This window comes from Bufo gargarizans, chromosome 9, assembly GCF_014858855.1.
Source record: "Bufo gargarizans isolate SCDJY-AF-19 chromosome 9, ASM1485885v1, whole genome shotgun sequence".
Taxonomy (NCBI): domain Eukaryota; kingdom Metazoa; phylum Chordata; class Amphibia; order Anura; family Bufonidae; genus Bufo; species Bufo gargarizans.
Window position 1 is genome coordinate 62,778,568 of NC_058088.1, and position 19,320 is coordinate 62,797,887.

A 19,320-nucleotide genomic window follows, 5' to 3' on the forward strand; every position below is an offset into this window, starting at 1 on the left:
CCAGTAATAGCAGCCCCCAGTAATAACAGCCCCCCTGTGCCAGTAATAACAGCCCCAATAATAACAGCCCCTCTGTGCCAGTAATAAAAGCCCCCAGTAATAAGAGCCCCTCTGTGCCAGTAATAACAGCCCCCAGTAATAAGAGCCCCTCTGTGCCAGTAATAACAGCCCCCAGTAATAAGAGCCCCTCTGTGTCAGTAATAACAGCCCCTCTGTGCCAGTAATAACAGCCCCCGCCAGTAAAAGTATTGTACATAATAAAAATAATAATAAAAAAAACACATACTTACCTCCATGTCAGTGATGTGATGCAGGCCTCTTCTGGCCTGTGTCCCACGCTGTATGGCTCAGGCGGCGCAATGACGTCATTGCGCCGCCCTCTGATAGGCTGCCGGCCTAGTGCCTGCAGCCTATCAGACGAAGGGAAAGGGACACGCCTCTCCCTCCCCTACCGCAGCACAGGCAGGCATCTGTATCGCTGTCCTGAGGACGGCGATACAGATGACTGGAGATGAGCGCTTCCACAATGGAAACGCTCATCTCCCTGTGCCCAGCCGCCGCCGCCATTACACTGCGAGCTGTCGGCCGCCCAGTGCCCCTGTTGCTATGGCGCCCTGTGCGGCCGCACAGCCCGCACACCCCAAAGGCTGGCCCTGGGGCCAGGTGTGACCACATTTCCACTGCTTGGTCCTGTCAAAGTGAAGGAAAGCGGCAGTTGCAGAGAAAGCAGAGCCTCTAGGTGTAACAGCAAAGCCCCCGTTGCACCTAGAGTCTCATTTGCATATATATAAAAAAATGTATTTTTGTACTCACCGTAAAATCCTTTTCTCGTAGGATGCATTGGGGGATACCGCACCATGGGTATATGCCCAGCTGCCACTAGGAGGCTGACACTAGAAAGAAAAGTGTTGGCTCCACCCATCTGGGCTATACCCACTGCACATGCTGGAGCTAACCAGTTGGTCAAAAAAGCAGTAGGAGCAACAAACCGAACAAAAATAAGAAGTCAACATGTCCTAAACCAGAGATAGGACGAGAACAAAAACCCGGGAAGTCTATAAATAACCAAAGAGTGCGGGATCTGTGTCCCCCAATGCATCCTACGAGAAACGGATTTTATGGCGAGTACAAAAATAAATTTTTCTCGTGAATGGCATTGGGGGACACAGCCCCATGGGACGTCCAAAAGCAGTGCACGAGGGAGGGAAGAAACAGCCATACAAGTCACCTAACACACAGCTGCTTGCAGAATCTTGCGACCCAAGCTGGCATCAGCAGAGGCCAAGGAATGGATCTGATAGAACTTCGAAAAGGTAGGAAGAGCTAATCGCCACAAGGAAGGCGACCTTAAAAGGGACACTGACAGACAGGCCCAATAAGCATAATTATATATATATATATATATATATATATATATATATATATATATATATATATATATATATATAGATAGAAGATGCAAAAATTGGACTGCACTCCAAGCAATTCTTTGAAAAAATCTGTGTTTATTCACCCATCAATGGCAAAGCGACGTTTCGGCTCCAACTGAGCCTTTCTCAAGCGTTTTTCATATATATCTATATCTATCTCGAAGAAAATGGACAGCACTCCAATTAAAAGTGAAAAATAGTGAACTTTTATTCACCCATATTGTGGCAACTTATATATTTTACAATATTTTTCATTACATTATTGGGGTGTTGCCGCGGCCCCTGTGGACACCCGCTGCCTGGTTGGTGCTCCCGCTGGACTTTTTCTACCATCTATCTATCTATGCTCAGGTCTTCTATTGTGTATTAAAAACATATAAGTCTAACTCCTGTCCACCTTATGAACACTGCAAACTGATGTTTTATAACCTGATGTAATCTGTCTTCTTTCTGCCCAAGTGGCGGCGTTTCAGCTTCACTTCTGCCCAGCCAGCCGCTCCCAACTGCCGCTTTGAAGTGCCGCCCAGCTAATCAATATTCACTTCACTGGGCGGCTTCTGCTGTCCCCGACCTTCCGAGATCCCGCGCATGCCCAGTAGAAAGCTATGGGATCTCGGAACGTCTGGGGCAGCAGAAGCCGCCCAGCGAAGTGAATATTGATCAGCTGGGCAGCACTTTAAAACGGCGGTTGGGGCGCGGCTGGCTCGGCCCAAGTGAAGCTGAAACGCCGCCCCTTGGGCAGAAAGAAGACCGATTACATCAGGTTATAAAACATCAGTTTGCAGTGTTCATAAGGTGGACAGGAGTTAGACTTATATGTTTTTAATACACAATAGAAGACCTGTGCATGCATATAATTATGCTTATTGGGCCTGTCAGTGTCCCTTTAAATGAAACGAAGGAAAGAGACATCCTTCAGTTGCTCGAAAGGAGAGAGGACTGAAGAGCGTCAAGGACAAGGTTCAAGTCCCATGGTTCCACAGGGGAACGAAAGGGGGGAGCACGGTGAGCGACCCCCTGGAGAAAAAAAGTCTTCACCTGGAAAAGAATGGACAGGCTGAAATCTGACCCTTAAGAGAGGCCAGTCGAAGACTCTTGTCAAAACCAGCCTGAAGGAAAGACCGGATCCTAGGCACATAAAAACAGAGAGGGTGAAACTGGCCAGATTCACACTAGGAAAAATACGCCGCCAGGTACGGCGATAAATCCTGGCCGATTTGGGTTTGCGGGCGTGAAGCATAGTCTGAATGACAGACTCCGAGAGACCACGGAACCTCAGGACCGCGGCCTCAACAGCCCTGCCGATAAACGCAGTTGAGGTAAATTCAGGTGGAATAGCGGACCTTGGGAAAGGAGGTCGGCGTGCAGGGGAAGCTGCCATGGGATGTCGGTGAGCAGAAACACGAGGTCTGCGTACCACGCTCTGCGGGGCCACTCCAGAGGCACCAGGATCGCCGGGACCCAAGCCTCCTTGAGGCGTTTGAGTACCCAGGGAAGAAGCGGAAAAGGGAAGAGGTAAAAGGAGGCTGAACTGAGACAAAGGAAAAACCACAGCATCCATCACTCTTGTGGTTCAGACGAGAAGCGAACAGGTCCACGCCTGGGGTTTCCCCACCGGTGAAACAGGTGCAGAAACACCTCCGGATGGAGGGACCACTCGCCCGGGTCGAGACGATGGCGACTGAGAAAGTCCGCCACCCAATTGTCGACCCCGGGGATGTACACTGCGGAGAGAGCGGGAACATGTTCTTCCACCCACCGCAGGATTCGCAAGGCTTCCCTGAGGACAGTCCCGCTTCTGGTGCCCCCCTGGTGATTCAAGTAAGCCTCGGACATGGAATTGTCTGACTGGATCCGGATCGGGAGGTCGTCTAGTAGGTGAGCCCAGTGGCAGAGAGCAAGGAAAATGGCCCTGAGCATCAGGACATTGATTGACAGGGAAGACTCCTCCACTGACCACTGACCCTGGGCAGTGAGGGACCCGAAGACAGCCCCCCAGCCCATCAGGCTGGTATCGGTGGAGATCACCTGCCAACCTAGCAGAAGGAAAGACCTGTGAGGTAGGAGCCACCAACCCAAGTCCCAGCGGACCTCAGGGGGAAGGCGGATCAGGCGATCGAGGCCAGACAGACTTGTCCCACCTGGAGAGGAGGGACCTCTGGAGAAGTCTGGTGTGCAATTGGGCATAGGAGGATCGCCTCAAAAAGGAGGCCACCATGAGGCCCAGAACCAACATGCACGTCCTGATGGGAAGAGGGGACGGGTCACAGAGGCGAGCCACCCCCGAATGGAGAGACGTCACCTTGACCTGGGGAAGAAAGACTCGCCCGAGGCGAGTGTCGAAGATCATGCCCAGGAAGGTCATCCTCTGGCCGGGGACCAGGGAGGACTTGGGAAAATTCACCAGCCACCAGAACTGGGACAGAACAGAAAGGGTAATGTGGAGGCCGGAGAGGTTGTCTGCAAGGGAAGGGGCCTTCACCAGAAGGTCGTCCAAGTAGGGAATCACCGCAACTCCCCTGGTACACAGAAGAGCGATGAGGGGAGCCAATACCTTAGTGAAGACTCTCAGGCAGGAGCCAGACCAAAGGGCAGGGCCACTAACTGAAAATGCAGATAACCCACCGCAAAGCGAAGGAATCTCTGGTGGGAAGGGGCAATGGGGACATGGACATAAGCGTCCTGTATGTCGATGGACGACAGGAACTCGCCCTCTTCCAGGGAGGCGATCACCGACCGGAGGGACTCCATGCGAAAGTGGCGGACCCGGACAAACAGGTTGAGGGCCTTCAGATCCAGGATGGGCCGGAGCGACCAGTCTTTCTTGGGGACTGTGAAAAGGTTTGAATAAAACCCCTGGAAACGTTCCGAGCTCGGAACTGGGACGATGACCCCTAGAGAATTAAGTGATTGAATGGCCTGGGTGGAGACGACTGGAAAAAACTACCGTAAGGGAGATCGGAAAATTCGATTTTGTAACCGGAGGAAACGACTTCCAGAACTCAAGCGTCGTCCATGTGCGCCCGCCAGACTTCTTGAAAAAGTTTTCTTGAAAGGCGGGCTAGCGGCCCCCAGAGTCCTGGGGCAAGGACCGGATGAGTTGTTTGGTCCAGACAACACAGGCCTTAGCCACCCAAGACGCGGCAAATGCTGGACGGACAGCAGACCCTGCTGCAACAAAAACAGATTTGGCTAAAGAGTCGATCCCCTTTTCAGAGGGATCCAACAAGGAAGCCGCATCTGCCAAAGGAAGGGTGGTCGCCTTGGCCAGGCGCGCCACCTTGGGATCAACCTGAGGTGGTTCAGACCATAGGTTGACTGACTCTTCTGCAAAGGGGAAAAGGGCGTAGGATGCCTTGGAGAGTTAAAGTCGTCTATCAGGGTGACGCCACTCCTTAGCCAGAAGTGCGTCGAGGTCCGCATGGTTAGGAAAAGCCAAGGCAGGGCGTCTGGAACAACACAGATTCCTGCACTCAGAGCACATCCCTGACTGCCTTTATGAGATCCTGCATGTCCACAGACATTGGTGGCAGCGGCGGCACAGGGGGGGGTAGACACTGCTTACTTCTCCCCTGTGCTGCTGAGGGAACACTGATCGCGCTGACAGCAGCGCAATCCATGTTCCCGATTCGTTATCTGCAAAATAGATGCTGATACCAATAACTTTGAAAATCCTGAATATCGGCCCATAATATCGGTAAAAACGCTAGTACACAGCTCTGCCCTCACCATCTTGATTTCTAGACCTGTCAATCAAGTGGAAGGGGTAGTCGCAGCGCACAGGGGTGTTACAAAAGCAGTGCTCCAATTGCATATGAATAAACACGCAAGATATCCCTGCAGCTGTTTAACATACAGAAAAAAAATAATATTATATATACAATCAACATACAAGTCATGTGATCACATATCACCCAGTGGGTGTGTTACAAATCTTAACAACAGTGTAATAAATGAATACAGAATCACAGTGCATTAAATGAAAATCATGAATTAAGAAGCATGATCATACATGCTAGATACATCAAAGACCTTATGTGCATATCAAATATAATAAACTTAATCCAATACAGTATCTGCACTGGACATATATAAGTGTACATAATACAGGGGGAGGAGCAGGGTAGTGATGCCGCGAACATACCGAACCAGGTTCTGAGACCGACTTGGTGAATTTCCACGGCTTTTTGAACAGCCATGATCCGAATTTACAATTCACCCTCATTCATTCCAGAACTGAGATCCAGTTTCTGGACACCAGAGTGATGTACAATGAGGGCAGGCTCCATACGGCACGGAGGAGACTGAGGATGTCAATCACCTTTACAAGGGCGTGCCAAACGGCGAGAGGACGGAACCTCTAGGTGCTGCAGCAATGTCTCACTAGCACCTAGAGGCTCATTTGCATATTATAAAAGTCATTATTTAGCGCGATCGGCGGCAGGCAGGGAGATATTAGTTATACAGTTATGTTCTGCTGACATTAGCACATCGCTAATGTCAGCCAGCTACATAATGATTTTTCTGATGACAGAAACCCTTTAAGTAGGGAAATAGGTCGGTAGCTGGCGCATAAAGAGGCATCTTTGCCCGGTTTGGGGATTACTGTGATGTGAGCTTGTAAAGTCTGACGTGGAAAGGGGCAATTTTTTTTTATCTAATTAAATGCATTTAGTATTATCAGGGTGAGTTCTTCCCCAAATGTTTTATAAAAAGGTGAGGAGGGGGGAGGGGGGGGGGGGTAGAGTCAGACCATCAGGGCCAGGACTCTTACCATTCTTGAGTTCTTTAATGATGGGTAGGAATCCTCTTCCATGCTACATGAGGCGGCACATGGAATGCTAGCAGGACCATAGTGACATAAATAATGTCTCACGTCTTCCGTGACAGATCTACTGTTGGTCTCTCGCTTAGCCTCCAAGTCATATAGGTTAGCATAGTATGGCTGAAACTCAGAGGTCATCTCCGCGGGAGTGTGTACTAGGCCCCTTGAGGTCGTGTTTATAGAGGACACATGTGTTAAGGGAATCTGGGGGTGGAGTGCCCTCGCCAACCACTTGCCACTTTTAGCTCCGTATTCGTAAAAACCATACTTGACTGTCTCGAATACACAAGGATTTTTGATCTAATAACTGCCATATTTAGTGACGTAGGGAGGAAATGTCTGCCTCGAGTTGGTCAGAAGGGAATGTCTCGTTCATAATCATCTTGTGGTCTAAGTTTTTGAGAAGTGTGGAGAATTTATATGAGCGTTCTTTTTTAAGTCTAGCTCCATGGGACAGGAACAATCCTCCGAGTATGTATTTGAGCGCTTCCCATTTCATGGGCGGGGAAGTAGTATCTGATTGGTGGTCTTTGATGAAATTTGTGATGGCCTTTCGAATGTCAGCCACACACACACACACGAGATCATTCAAGAGATTATCATTTAACCTCCAGGTGTATGAAAGCAGGCGTGTGGGACAGTTGGACAATAGGCCATACATCGGGGCATGGTCTGACCATAGGAAGTTGTCCATGGAGCATCGGGGAGCTGAATCTAGGAGTTTATGAGAGTCAAATAAGTAATCAAGTCTCCCATAGCTATTGTGTGCCAGACTAGACAGGGCACCTATCCATAAAGGTGACATCGCGGGAAGGGGAGACACATGAGGGAAGAGACCGAAACCAAGTGGAGAGGGCAAGAACATAGCTTTCAAGAGGAGGGATATGAGTTGATGAAGGAGAGAAGAGAAGATAAAAAAAAAAAAAAAAAAAAAAGAGGGAGAGGGGATAGCAGATTAGGTCAGCTCAGTGCTATTCTAAAATGGTGACTTCAGTCACAGTCAGCACTATGTGCTGTGTTCTCTACTTGAGGGTGGGAGAAGCCAAGGGCCAAAAGGCAACCCAACAGTGATAAACTCTAAATGATTCAGGACAAATAAAACACGTCCTATACTTTGAGAGCAGATTCTACTTAACATGGCAGCCTTAGATATCCATCTGTATACAAGTGAACAGAATAGAGGAAGACAAAAAGCCAGGAAGATGACAATTGCAGTCATTTGTGTTCTCCATCTGCCGGTGTCTGCGGTCATCTGGGAGATCTCCGTTGCTTAGGAGGCGATGTCTGCCACCTGTCGAGTTGTGGCATGGAATAGATTGGTCTTGCTCTGGACCAGACAGGGAGCTCCAAGGGTGGAAGATCAATAGGTGTTCAGTAGTCTTGGCAAGTCTGCTAAGGATTCAAAAACCGCTGTTTTCCCATCTTTCTTAGCGAACAGTTTAAACGGGAATCCACATCTATAGATTATGTTGTTGTCCCTAAGAATGGCAAGAAGGGGTTTCAGCGCTTTGCGTAGCATCAAGGTGCGTCTTGCAAGATCTGGTAGAATGAGGAGTTCCTTATTTTCAAAAAGGATTGCCTCAGAGTTTCTTGCAGCTTTAAGAATGGCTTCCTTGTCTTTATAAAAACGGATTCTGCATATGATGTCGCATGGGTGGGATGGCTCACCAGTCTTTGGGCCCAAGGCCCTATGTGTTCGGTCAATCTCAATAGGTTGCAGAAGAAGTAGTCCTGTGCCCAGGCTTCCAGGTCCTGTTGTAGTATTTTTTTCAGGGAGCCCTCTTATGCGGAGGTTGTTCCTTTTGTTTCTAAACATTAGACTTTCATAAATTTTAGATTCATTACACACCAACTGAAGTAGTTCAAGCCTTTTATTGTTTTAATATTGATGATTTTGGCATACAGCTCATGAAAACCCAAATTTCCTATCTAAAAAAATTAGCATATTTCATCCGACCAATAAAAGAAAAGTGTTTTTAATACAAAAAAAAGTCAACCTTCAAATAATTATGTTCAGTTATGCACTCAATACTTGGTCGGGAATCCCTTTGCAGAAATGACTGCTTCAATGCGGCGTGGCATGGAGGCAATCAGCCTGTGGCACTGCTGAGGTGTTATGGAGGCCCAGGATGCTTCGATAGCGGCCTTAAGCTCATCCAGAGTGTTGGGTCTTGCGTCGCTCAACTTTCTCTTCCCAATATCCCACAGATTCTCTATGGGGTTCAGGTCAGGAGAGTTGGCAGGCCAATTGAGCACAATAATACCATGGTCAGTAAACCATTTACCAGTGGTTTTGGCACTGTGAGCAGGTGCCAGGTCGTGCTGAAAAATGATATCTTCATCTCCATAAAGCTTTTTAGCAGATGGAAGCATGAAGTGCTCCAAAATCTCCTGATAGCTAGCTGCATTGACCCTGCCCTTGATAAAACACAGTGGACCAACACCAGCAGCTGACATGGCACCCCAGACCATCACTGACTGTGGGTACTTCTCACTGGACTTCAGGCATTTTGGCATTTCCCTCTCCCCAGTCTTCCTCCAGACTCTGGCACCTTGATTTCCGAATGACATGCAACAGTCCAGTGCTGCTTCTCTGTAGCCCAGGTCAGGCGCTTCTGCCGCTGTTTCTGGTTCAAAAGTGGCTTGACCTGGGGAATGCGGCACCTGTAGCCCATTTCCTGCACATGCCTGTACACGGTGGCTCTGGATGTTTCTACTCCAGACTCAGTCCACTGCTTCCGCAGGTCCCCCAAGGTCTGGAATCGGTCCTTCTCCACAATCTTCCTCAGGGTCCGGTCACCTCTTCTCGTTGTGCAGTGTTTTCTGCCACACTTTTTCCTTCCCACAGACTTCCCACTGAGGTGCCTTGATACAGCACTCTGGGAACAGCCTACTCGTTCAGAAATTTCTTTCTGTGTCTTACCCTCTTGCTTGAGGGTGTCAATGATGGCCTTCTGGACAGCAGTCAGGTCGGCAGTCTTACCCATGATTGCGGTTTTGAGTAATGAACCAGGCTGGGAGTTTTTAAAAGCCTCAGGAATCTTTTGCAGGTGTTTAGAGTTAATTAGTTGATTCAGATGATTAGGTTAATAGCTCGTTTAGAGAACCTTTTCATGATATGCTTATTTTTTTAGATAGGAATTTGGGGTTTTCATGAGCTGTATGTCAAAATCATCAATATTAAAACAATAAAAGGCTTGAACTACTTCAGTTGGTGTGTAATGAATCTAAAATATATGAAAGTCTAATGTTTATCAATAATGAACTTTATCACAATATGCTAACTTTTTGAGAAGGACCTGTATAACCAGGGCTGTGGAGTCGGTAGATAAATGCTCAGACTCCGACTCCTCAGTTTTTTGTACTTCCGACTCCGACTCCCCGACTCCGACTCCTATGTATTTAATATGCGAATGTATTTTATACATCCTTGAAGGAAAGAAAGAAGTTCTTCTAAGCTCTTCTAGCACAGAGAGGTAGTTGGGCAGAAGCTGCTGCCTTCTCCTTTGTGTGCTGATCTTCTGCTGAAGATAGGGCAGTGGGAGGATCCAGGAAGGGACATTTATTTTAAAACATGATTTCCCTAGAAGAATCCCATAGTCATGTTTAAAGTTTAAGATAACATTCTGAGTTCACACGTTTTATAGGGTTAGCTGAATGACAGCAGTTTTTCCAATGGTTTACAGCTTCAGTCTTGAACTATTGACCCTCCATTCCCTTCACTTATACAAGTGTCTCTAGTCCTGCAAAACACATATTTACTTAATCCCTTATCAGTGAGAGGCTAGGTAAACCATGGGCATTGTGTTCCCTGTAACATCAGAACACAACACAATGTAAAGTATATGTATTGCCACTCCTAATTGTGCATTGCGTGCCATATAGTGAAGCATATGAAAAGCATGCTTCTTCACATCACTGAACGCGTTTGTTTTGCGGTTACGTGAGGCACTGCATGCATTGGCCTTTATTCTTACAGTAGAGAAGTCATTAATTATAACTGTTTATGAATTCGGACATTTAAACTTGCTTTTTTTTTTTTTTTTTTTTATTCCAATTTAAATTTAGTAGGAGTCTGAGTCGGTTCATTTTTTACCGACTCCGACTCCAGGTACCCAAAATTGACTCCGACTCCTCGACTTCACAGCCCTGTGTATAACGCTATTAGATCTGTATAATAGGCTCAAATGTGGTGACAGACTCCCTTTAAGATGGATAGTGATACCTCCTAAAATAGTTATTACTTAACAGTCCCCATATGTCTGCTTATGTTGGCATCATTTTGTAAACGTCATTTTATTGTTAGGACGTTAGAAGGCTTTAAATTTTAGAAGCAATTTAGAAATTTTTTAAGAAAATTTACAAACCCACTGTTTTAACTAATTCAGTTATGAAGTCATTTTGTGGGGCTTACATAGTAGAAATCACCCATAACTGAACGCATTTTAAAACCTCCTCCCCTCATATTATTCAAAAATTATTTAACAAACTTTGTTAACCCTTTAGGTGTTCCATAAGAATTAAAGGAAAATGGAGATGAACTTTCAAAATGTCACTTTTTTACAGATTTTAAATTTTTATCCTATAAAGCAGCAAGTGTTAACAGCCAAACAAAACTCAATGGGGGTCATTTACCAAACTGGTGTAAAGTAGAACTGGCTTAGTTGCCCATAGCCACCAATCAAATTCCACCTTTTATTTTGGACAGCTCATTTGGAAAAGGAAATCTGATTGGTTGCTATGAGCAACTAAGCCAGTTCTATTTTACACCAGTTTAAATGACCCCCAATACTTTTTACCCTGATTCTGCAGTTTACAGAAACACCCCATATGTGGTCGTAAACTGCTGTATGGGCGCACAGAAGGGAAGGAGCGCCATATGGATTTTGGAGGCCAGATCTCAATGGGATCATTTTAAGTTGCCATGTCACATTTGAAGTAGGGATCGACCGATATAGATTTTTTAGAGCAGATACCAAAAATCTGAACTTTCAGATCTTGTCCTATTCACCCTAAGTTCTATCAGGGTGAATAGGAGGACCTCACACTGTCCCCCTGCTGCTCTGTGCTTTGTGCACACAGCAGCAGGGAGCTAAACTATGGCAGCCAGGGCTTCAATAGCGTCCTGGCTGCCATGGTAACCGATCGGAGCCCCAGGCTTACACTGCTGGGGCTCCGATGGGAAATGCCACTGAGGAGGAGGGGAGAGGGGACCCTGTGGCCACTGCCACCAATGATTAATACTGGGGGGCTTGGGGGGGGGGGGTCGCACTGCGCTACCAATGTTTTTAATACTGGGGTTGGGGGGGGCGCACTGCACCACCAATGAAGATAACTCATGAATTCATATACAGGAGGCTGGAGCTGGCTGCAGAATCACATAGCCGGCTCCCGACCCTCTATGAGCGGTAGCTGTGATCCGCGGCAGTTAACCCCTAAGGTGCGGCATCTGAGGGGTTAACTACAGCAGATCGCAGCTACTTGTCAAAGGTCGGGAGCCGGCTATGTGATTCTGCAGCCAGTCTAGCCTCCTGTATATGAATTAATGAAAGAGTTATCTTCATTGGTGGCGCAGTGGCCACAGCCCCTCCCCTCTTGTCCTCCCTCCTCTCATTGGTGGCAGCAGCACAGGGGGAGGGAGACACTGCTTTCTTCTTCCCTGTGCTGCTGAGGGAACACGGATCGCAGCGCGATCCGTGTTCCCGATTCGTTATCGGAATATCGGCAAAATAGATGCTGATAACTTTCAAAATCCTGAATATCAGCTGATAATATCGGTAAAAAACGATAATCAGTTGATCCCTAATTTGAAGAATCCCTGATGAACCCCTACAGTAGAAAGGCCCAAAAAGCAACCACATTTTGGAAACTACGGGATAAGGTGATCGCTTTATTGGTACTATTTTTGATCACTTGATATTATGCTTTTTGTGTGGCAAGGTAACCATAAAATGGCTGTTCTGGCACTGTTTTTTATTTTCAGTTGTTTTTACGATGTTCTCCTGAAAGGATAGATCATGTGTTATTTTTGTAGAGCAGGTGGATACAGACGCAACAATACCAAACATGCCTATCTTTTCCTTTTTTGTTTTACATAATAAACCATTTTTGGAAAGAAAAAAAAAAACATGTTTTTGGGTCTTCATTTTCTGAAAGCCACATTTCTTCTATTTTTCTGCCGATCGTCTTGTGTAGGGGCTCGTTTTTTGCAGGGAGAGCTGACGTTTTTATTGGTATCATTGGGTACATATAATTTTTTTGATCATTCAATATTACACTTTTCTGGCACAGTTTTTATTTTTTTAAACAGCACAGCGTTTAACTGACATTTTTATAGAGCCAGATGTTATCGATATGGTGATAGCTAATATGTGTATTTTTTTAATATTTTTTTTTTGGGCGGGGGGGGGGGTTGGGGGGCTGGATCCATTAGGCTTCCATAGCTGGCAGGCTCCGAATCCTGTGTAAGGCATTGGGGCTGCCATAGAAAGAAGCCCTTTAAAAGGGAAGGTCACCCCGATTTTGGACTATTATCTACAGTAATACACGAGTAGTGCTGCAGATAGTCCAGATCACTTTTCTTATTTTTTTAACCAGCTGCCCCCTATTACCCTGCTGTCAGCGGTCAAAGCTGCATTAAAATACACAGGCCAGACTGCTGTGCTGAGAAGACTCGTTCTGACAATGTATTTCAATGCAGCTCTGGATGCTCAAAGCAGGAAAATGCTGTGGGGGGCGCAAAGGGGAATTGCAGCTGAATCTGCCACTTCTTCCCCATCCACGCCACTTCTCAAAAAAGGGGGGCGTGGCGTGGGAAGGGGGCCAGCCATTTGGTCTCATTTATCATTTTCTACGCCCATTTTAGGCATAGAAAATTATCTAAATCTACGCCGGCTGTGGATATCTAGAAGCTGGTGCCTCTACACAACTTAGGTGCCTCAAGCACTTTATTAAAAACCGGCATCTAAAACGCTGATTCTAATAAATGACCCCAAATATTCACAGACCTTACTTAGTGGCTGGAACGCTGGAATAAATTTCCTGGTAAATCAATCTATGAAAGAAGCCTATTCCCCTATTGGCCGAGCATGCATGTGTATAGGCGTCAGGAGGAATAGCTGGTGGTGAAGGAGCGCTCAGCTAACAGCTGTATGGCCAGCATTACATCCTGAAGCATTGATTATCCCAGCATTTCCATTTCAGGTGACATGTATCACATATGTCAGACACATTCTTCCATGCACATAAATAATAGTCACTGTGTCTTACATCCATAACACAGGCACCTTGCACTCTCCCATCTGAGGTGACTGAACATCCTACTGGAAATCCAGGGCGGCAGTATTTCTGGCCATCCTCCACAAAATAACACCAGGTCACCGGCATGTTATCTATAATCCTATTGAAGAACAGAGTAAAAGGTCAGTCGGCTCAGCTTCACACTACAGAACAACTGTGGCTATAGGACATGGACATACTCTGTGGAGTTGGATATTATCTAATATATAAAGCTGAGTGTATGTATGTATTTCCGCTAAAGGAATCCGCACCGTCGCATTTACAATCACCAAATTTGGCACACAGGTACATCAGGTGTCCGGGAAGGTTTTATACCGGGTCTCAGCTCTCTAGCACGTGCCGTTCCTGAGATATTCCCCAAAAATGCATTAGCCAACAGAAGCCTGGTCCCTTAATACCAAATGAAAGCTTGCAGGCCCTTAGTCTCCACATACACAGTTTTACACCAGGTTTCCATAACAACCCAACCATTTTTCTTCACTGCTGTAAGTCACCTTTAAAAGAGGCAGGGCGCTGTGGATGACACTGTTAAGGGAGCGGAGTGCTGTGGAGGTCACAGTTAAGGGGGCAGATAGGGTGGCCATTCAGGCCACCCTCAAAAGACGGACTTAAAAACCTCAACCCCAGGCCCCACTAAGCCACGCCCCGACTTGTTAGTCCACGTCCCCTCCCACTCCGCAGCCGATGGGGATTGAAAAAAATGAAGGCGAAAATCAACTTCTGTCAGCTGCAGGGGTGGGAGGGAGGGTGACTTTCTCCTTGCGGCTCACGCTCAGACAGCACAGTGCTGCTGCTGTCTGAGAGTGAGCTGTTCAAAAAAACATCCCTGTGTCCATCCAGTCCCTGCGCCAGACGGAGGAAAGGGAATATGAAAGTCGGACCGTCCGGCCTAAAACCGGACCTCTGGCCACCCTAGGGGCGGGCGCTGTGGAGGTCACTGTTAAGGGGACAGGGAACGGTGGAGGTCACTGTTAATGAGGACAGTCTGCTATGGAGGTCAGTGTAAAGAGACGGGTGCTGTAGAGGTCACATTTTAAGGGAACGGAGCTCTGTGGAGGACACTTAAGGGGGCGGATTATTGTGGAAATCAATATTAACGAGATGAGGTACTGTGGAGGTCACTAATTAAGGGGAGGTCACTGTTAAAGGGGAGGGCGCTGTGGATGTTACTGTTAAGAAGGTAGGCTGCTGTAGGGGTCACCGTTAAAGGGGTGGGGTACTGTAGATATCTTTTTATGACATACACAAACATTAAGTGAAATAGATTAAATATACCCGTGCGAAGCCGGTATATATATATATATCTCTCAAGACATACTCTGGAGTCGGATATTATATATATATATATATATATATATATATATATATATATATATATATATATATATATATATATATATATATATATCTCTCAAGACATACTCTGGAGTCGGATATTATATATATATATATATATATATATATATATATATATATATATATATATATTATATATATATGGCATTCTCTGTGGAGTCGGAGATTATTATATTCTATATAAGGCATACTCTGTGGCGAGTCAGATTATGAAGTAATACACTATTAACATCCACCGTTCCTTGATTAGTAATCCTACATACAGTTGTGTTCAAAATAATAGCAGTCAGACATCACTGACCTGATCAATCACAGTTTTTGGTAGAAATTATATTTGTACATAGCAAATAATTTACTAGCAGGTGTAGTAGAGTAATAGAAACCCAACAGTCATGACATGCATGCTGCTGATTCTGTGTAATTCAATCACTTATTGAAATGGGCATGTTCAAAATAATAGCAGTGTGTAGTTAATTGGAGAGGGGAAAACATATAAAGAAGTGCAGAAAATGATAGGCTGCTCAGCTAAAATGATCGCAAAGACGTGGAAGAAAGCAAAAAAACTACCATTCAAATGGATAGAAGAATAGCCAAAATGGCAAGGACTCAGACAACAATCAGCTCCAGGAAGATCAGAGAAGGTCTAAAGTTACCTGTGAGTACTGTTACAATTAGAAGACGCCCCCGCAAAGTCCCACTGTTGAAAAAAAAAAAGGCATGTGCTGAAGAGGTTAAAATTTGCCAGAGAGCACATGGACTGGCCTAAAGAGACATTTTGTGGACTGTTGAAAGCAAGATTGTTCTTTTTGGGTCTAGTGGCCGGAGACAGTTTGTCAGACGATCCCCAAACACTGAATCCAAGCCACAGTACACTGTGAAGACAGTGAATCATGGTGGCCAAGCATCATGATATGGGGATGTTCTCATACTACGGTGTTGGGCCTATTTATCGCAGACCAAGGATCATGGATCAGTGTGAATACATCAGAATACCCGAAGAGGTCATGCTGCCTTATGCTGAAGCGGAAATGCCCTTGAAATAGGTGTTCCAACAAGACAACGACCCCAAACACACCAGTAAACGTGCAACATGTTGGTTCCAGACCAACAAGATTGACGTTATGGAGCGGCCAGCCCAATCCCCGGATCTTAATTCAATAGAAAACCTGTGGGGTGACATCAAAAATGCAGTTTCTGAGGCAAAACCAAGAAATGGAGAAGAACTGTGGAATACAGTCCAATCATCCTGGGCTGGAATACCTGTTCACAGGGGCCAGAAGTTGGTTGACTCCATTGTCGGGTACAACACAGATGTACAGCAGATATCAGAAACAGCGGTTATACAACGAAATATAAGGCCTCTTTCACACTTGCGTTGTCCAATTTCGGCGTGTACTCCACTTGCCGGAATTACACGCCGGATCCGGAAAAACGCAAGTGTACTGAAAGCATTTGAAGACGGATCAGTCTTCAAAATGCTTTCAGTGTTACTATGGCAGCCAGGACGCTATTAACCACCTCCCGACCGCCGTACGCGTATATGCGTCCGGGAGGTGGTTGTTTTACTCCTCCTGGACGCATATACGCGTCCTCTCGCGAGACGCGAGATTTCCTGTGAACAGGCGCGCGCGCTCACAGGAACAGAAGGTAAGCGAGTGGATCTCCAGCCTGCCAGCGGCGATCGCTCGCTGGCAGGCTGGAGATCCGAATTTTTTAACCCCTAACAGGTATATTAGACGCTGTTTTCATAACAGCGTCTAATATACCTCCTACCTGGTCCTCTGGTGGTCCCTTTTGTTAGGATCGACCACCAGAGGACTCAGGTAGGTCAGTACAGTCCCACCAAACACTACACTACACCCCCCCCCCCCCCCCGGTCACTTATTAACCCCTTATAAACCCCTGATCACCCCATATAAACTCCCTGATCACCCCCCTGTCATTGATCACCCCCCTGTCAGGCTCCGTTCAGACGTCCGCATGATTTTTACGGATCCGATCCATGTATCCATGGATCCGTAAAAATCATGCGGAAGTCTGAATGGAGCCTTACAGGGGGGTGATCAATGACAGGCGGGTGATCACCCATATACACTCCCTGATCACCCCCTGTCATTGATCACCGCCCTGTCAGGCTCCATTCAGACGTCCGCATGATTTTTACGGATCCGATCCATGTATCCATGGATCCGTAAAAATCATGCGGACGTCTGAATGGAGCCTTACAGGGGGGGTGATCAGTGACAGGGGGGTGATCACCCTGATTACCCTGATCACCCCCTGTCATTGATAACCCCCCTGTAAGGCTCCATTCAGACGTCCGCATGTGTTCTGTGGATCCGATCCATGTATCCATGGATCCGTAAAAAATCATGCGGATGTCTGAATGGAGCCTTACAGGGGGGGTGATCAGTGACAGGGGGGTGATCACCCTGATTACCCTGATCACCCCCTGTCATTGATAACCCCCCTGTAAGGCTCCATTCAGACGTCCGCATGCGTTCTGTGGATCCGATCCATGTATCCATGGATCCGTAAAAAATCATGAGGATGTCTGAATGGAGCCTTACAGGGGGGGTGATCAGTGACAGGGGGGTGATCACCCTGATTACCCTGATCACCCCCTGTCATTGATAACCCCCCTGTAAGGCTCCATTCAGACGTCCGCATGCGTTTTGTGGATCCGATCCATGGATCCATGGATCCGTAAAAAATCATGCGGATGTCTGAATGGAGCCTTACAGGGGGGGTGATCAGTGACAGGGGGGTGATCACCCTGATTACCCTGATCACCCCCTGTCATTGATAACCCCCCTGTAAGGCTCCATTCAGACGTCCGCATGCGTTCTGTGGATCCGATCCATGTATCCATGGATCCGTAAAAATCATGCGGACGTCTGAATGAAGCCTTACAGGGGGGGTGATCAATGACAGGGGGGTGATCAGGGAGTCTATATGGGTGATCACCCCCCTGTCATTGATCACCCCCCCTGTCATTGATCACCCCCCCCCTGGTAAGGCTCCATTCAGCCATTTTTTTTGGCACAAGTTAGCGGACATTTTTTGTTTGTTTTTGTTTTTTCTTACAAAGTCTCATATTCCACTAACTTGTGTCAAAAAATAAAATCTCACATGGACGCACCATACCCCTCACGGAATCCAAATGCGTAAACATTTTTAGACATTTATATTCCAGACTTCTTCTCACGCTTTCGGGCCCCTAAAAAGCCAGGGCAGTATAAATACCCCACATGTGACCCCATTTCGGAAAGAAGACACCCCAAGGTATTCCGTGAGGGGCATATTGAGTCCATGAAAGATTGAAATTTTTGTCCTAAGTTAGCGGAAAGTGAGACTTTGTGAGAAAAAAAACAAAAAAAAAATCAATATCCGCTAACTTATGCAAAAAAAAAAAAAATTCTAGGAACTCGCCATGCCCCTCATTGAATACCTTGGGGTGTCTTCTTTCCAAAGTGGGGTCACATGTGGGGTATTTATACTGCCCTGGCTTTTTAGGGGCCCGAAAGTGTGAGAAGAAGTCTGGGATCCAAATGTCTAAAAATGCCCTCCTAAAAGGAATTTGGGCCCCTTTGCGCATCTAGGCTGCAAAAAAGTGTCACACATGTGGCATCGCCGTACTCAGGAGAAGTTGGGCAATGTGTTTTGGGGGGTCATTTTACATATACCCATGCTGGGTGAGAAAAATATCTTGGTCAAATGCCAACTTTGTATAAAAAAATGGGAAAAGTTGTCTTTTGCCAAGATATTTCTCTCACCCAGCATGGGTATATGTAAAATGACCCCCCAAAACACATTGCCCAACTTCTCCTGAGTACGGCGATACCACATGTGTGACACTTTTTTGCAGCCAAGGTGGGCAAAGGGGCACCTTTCGGATTTCGCAGGCCATTTTTTACACATTTTGATTTCAAGGTACTTCTTACACATTTGGGCCCCTAAATTGCCAGGGCAGTATAACTACGCCACAAGTGACCCCATTTTGGAAAGAAGACACCCCAAGGTATTCCGTGGGGGGCACGGCGAGTTCCTAGAATTTTTTGTCACAATTTATCGGAAAATGATGATTTTTCCTTTTTTTTCTCTTTTTTCCTTACAAAGTCTCATATTCCACTAACTTGCGACAAAAAATAAAAAATTCTAGGAACTCACCATGCCCCTCACAGAATACCTTGGGGTGTCTTCTTTCCAAAATGGGGTCACTTGTGGCGTAGTTATACTGCCCTGGCAATTTAGGGGCCCAAATGTGTGAGAAGAACTTTGCAATCAAAATGTGTAAAAAATGCCCTGCAAAATCCGAAAGGTGCACTTTGGAATATGTGCCCCTTTGCCCACCTTGGCAGCAAAAAAGTGTCACACATCTGGTATCGCCGTACTCAGGAGAAGTTGGGC

The 19,320-nt window shown here is 46.4% G+C and overlaps 1 protein-coding gene across 1 annotated transcript in view; it reads right to left on the reverse strand.

Annotated features, from left to right (window-relative positions):
* Nucleotides 1-19,320, reverse strand: part of LOC122919703 (transmembrane 9 superfamily member 2-like) — a 129,918-nt gene that overhangs the window by 82,317 nt on the left and 28,281 nt on the right. Inside the window, exon 5 of the mRNA XM_044268886.1 lies at nt 13,525-13,654. Coding sequence (XP_044124821.1) covers nt 13,525-13,654 — 130 coding nt within the window. The remainder of the gene's footprint in view (nt 1-13,524; nt 13,655-19,320) is intronic.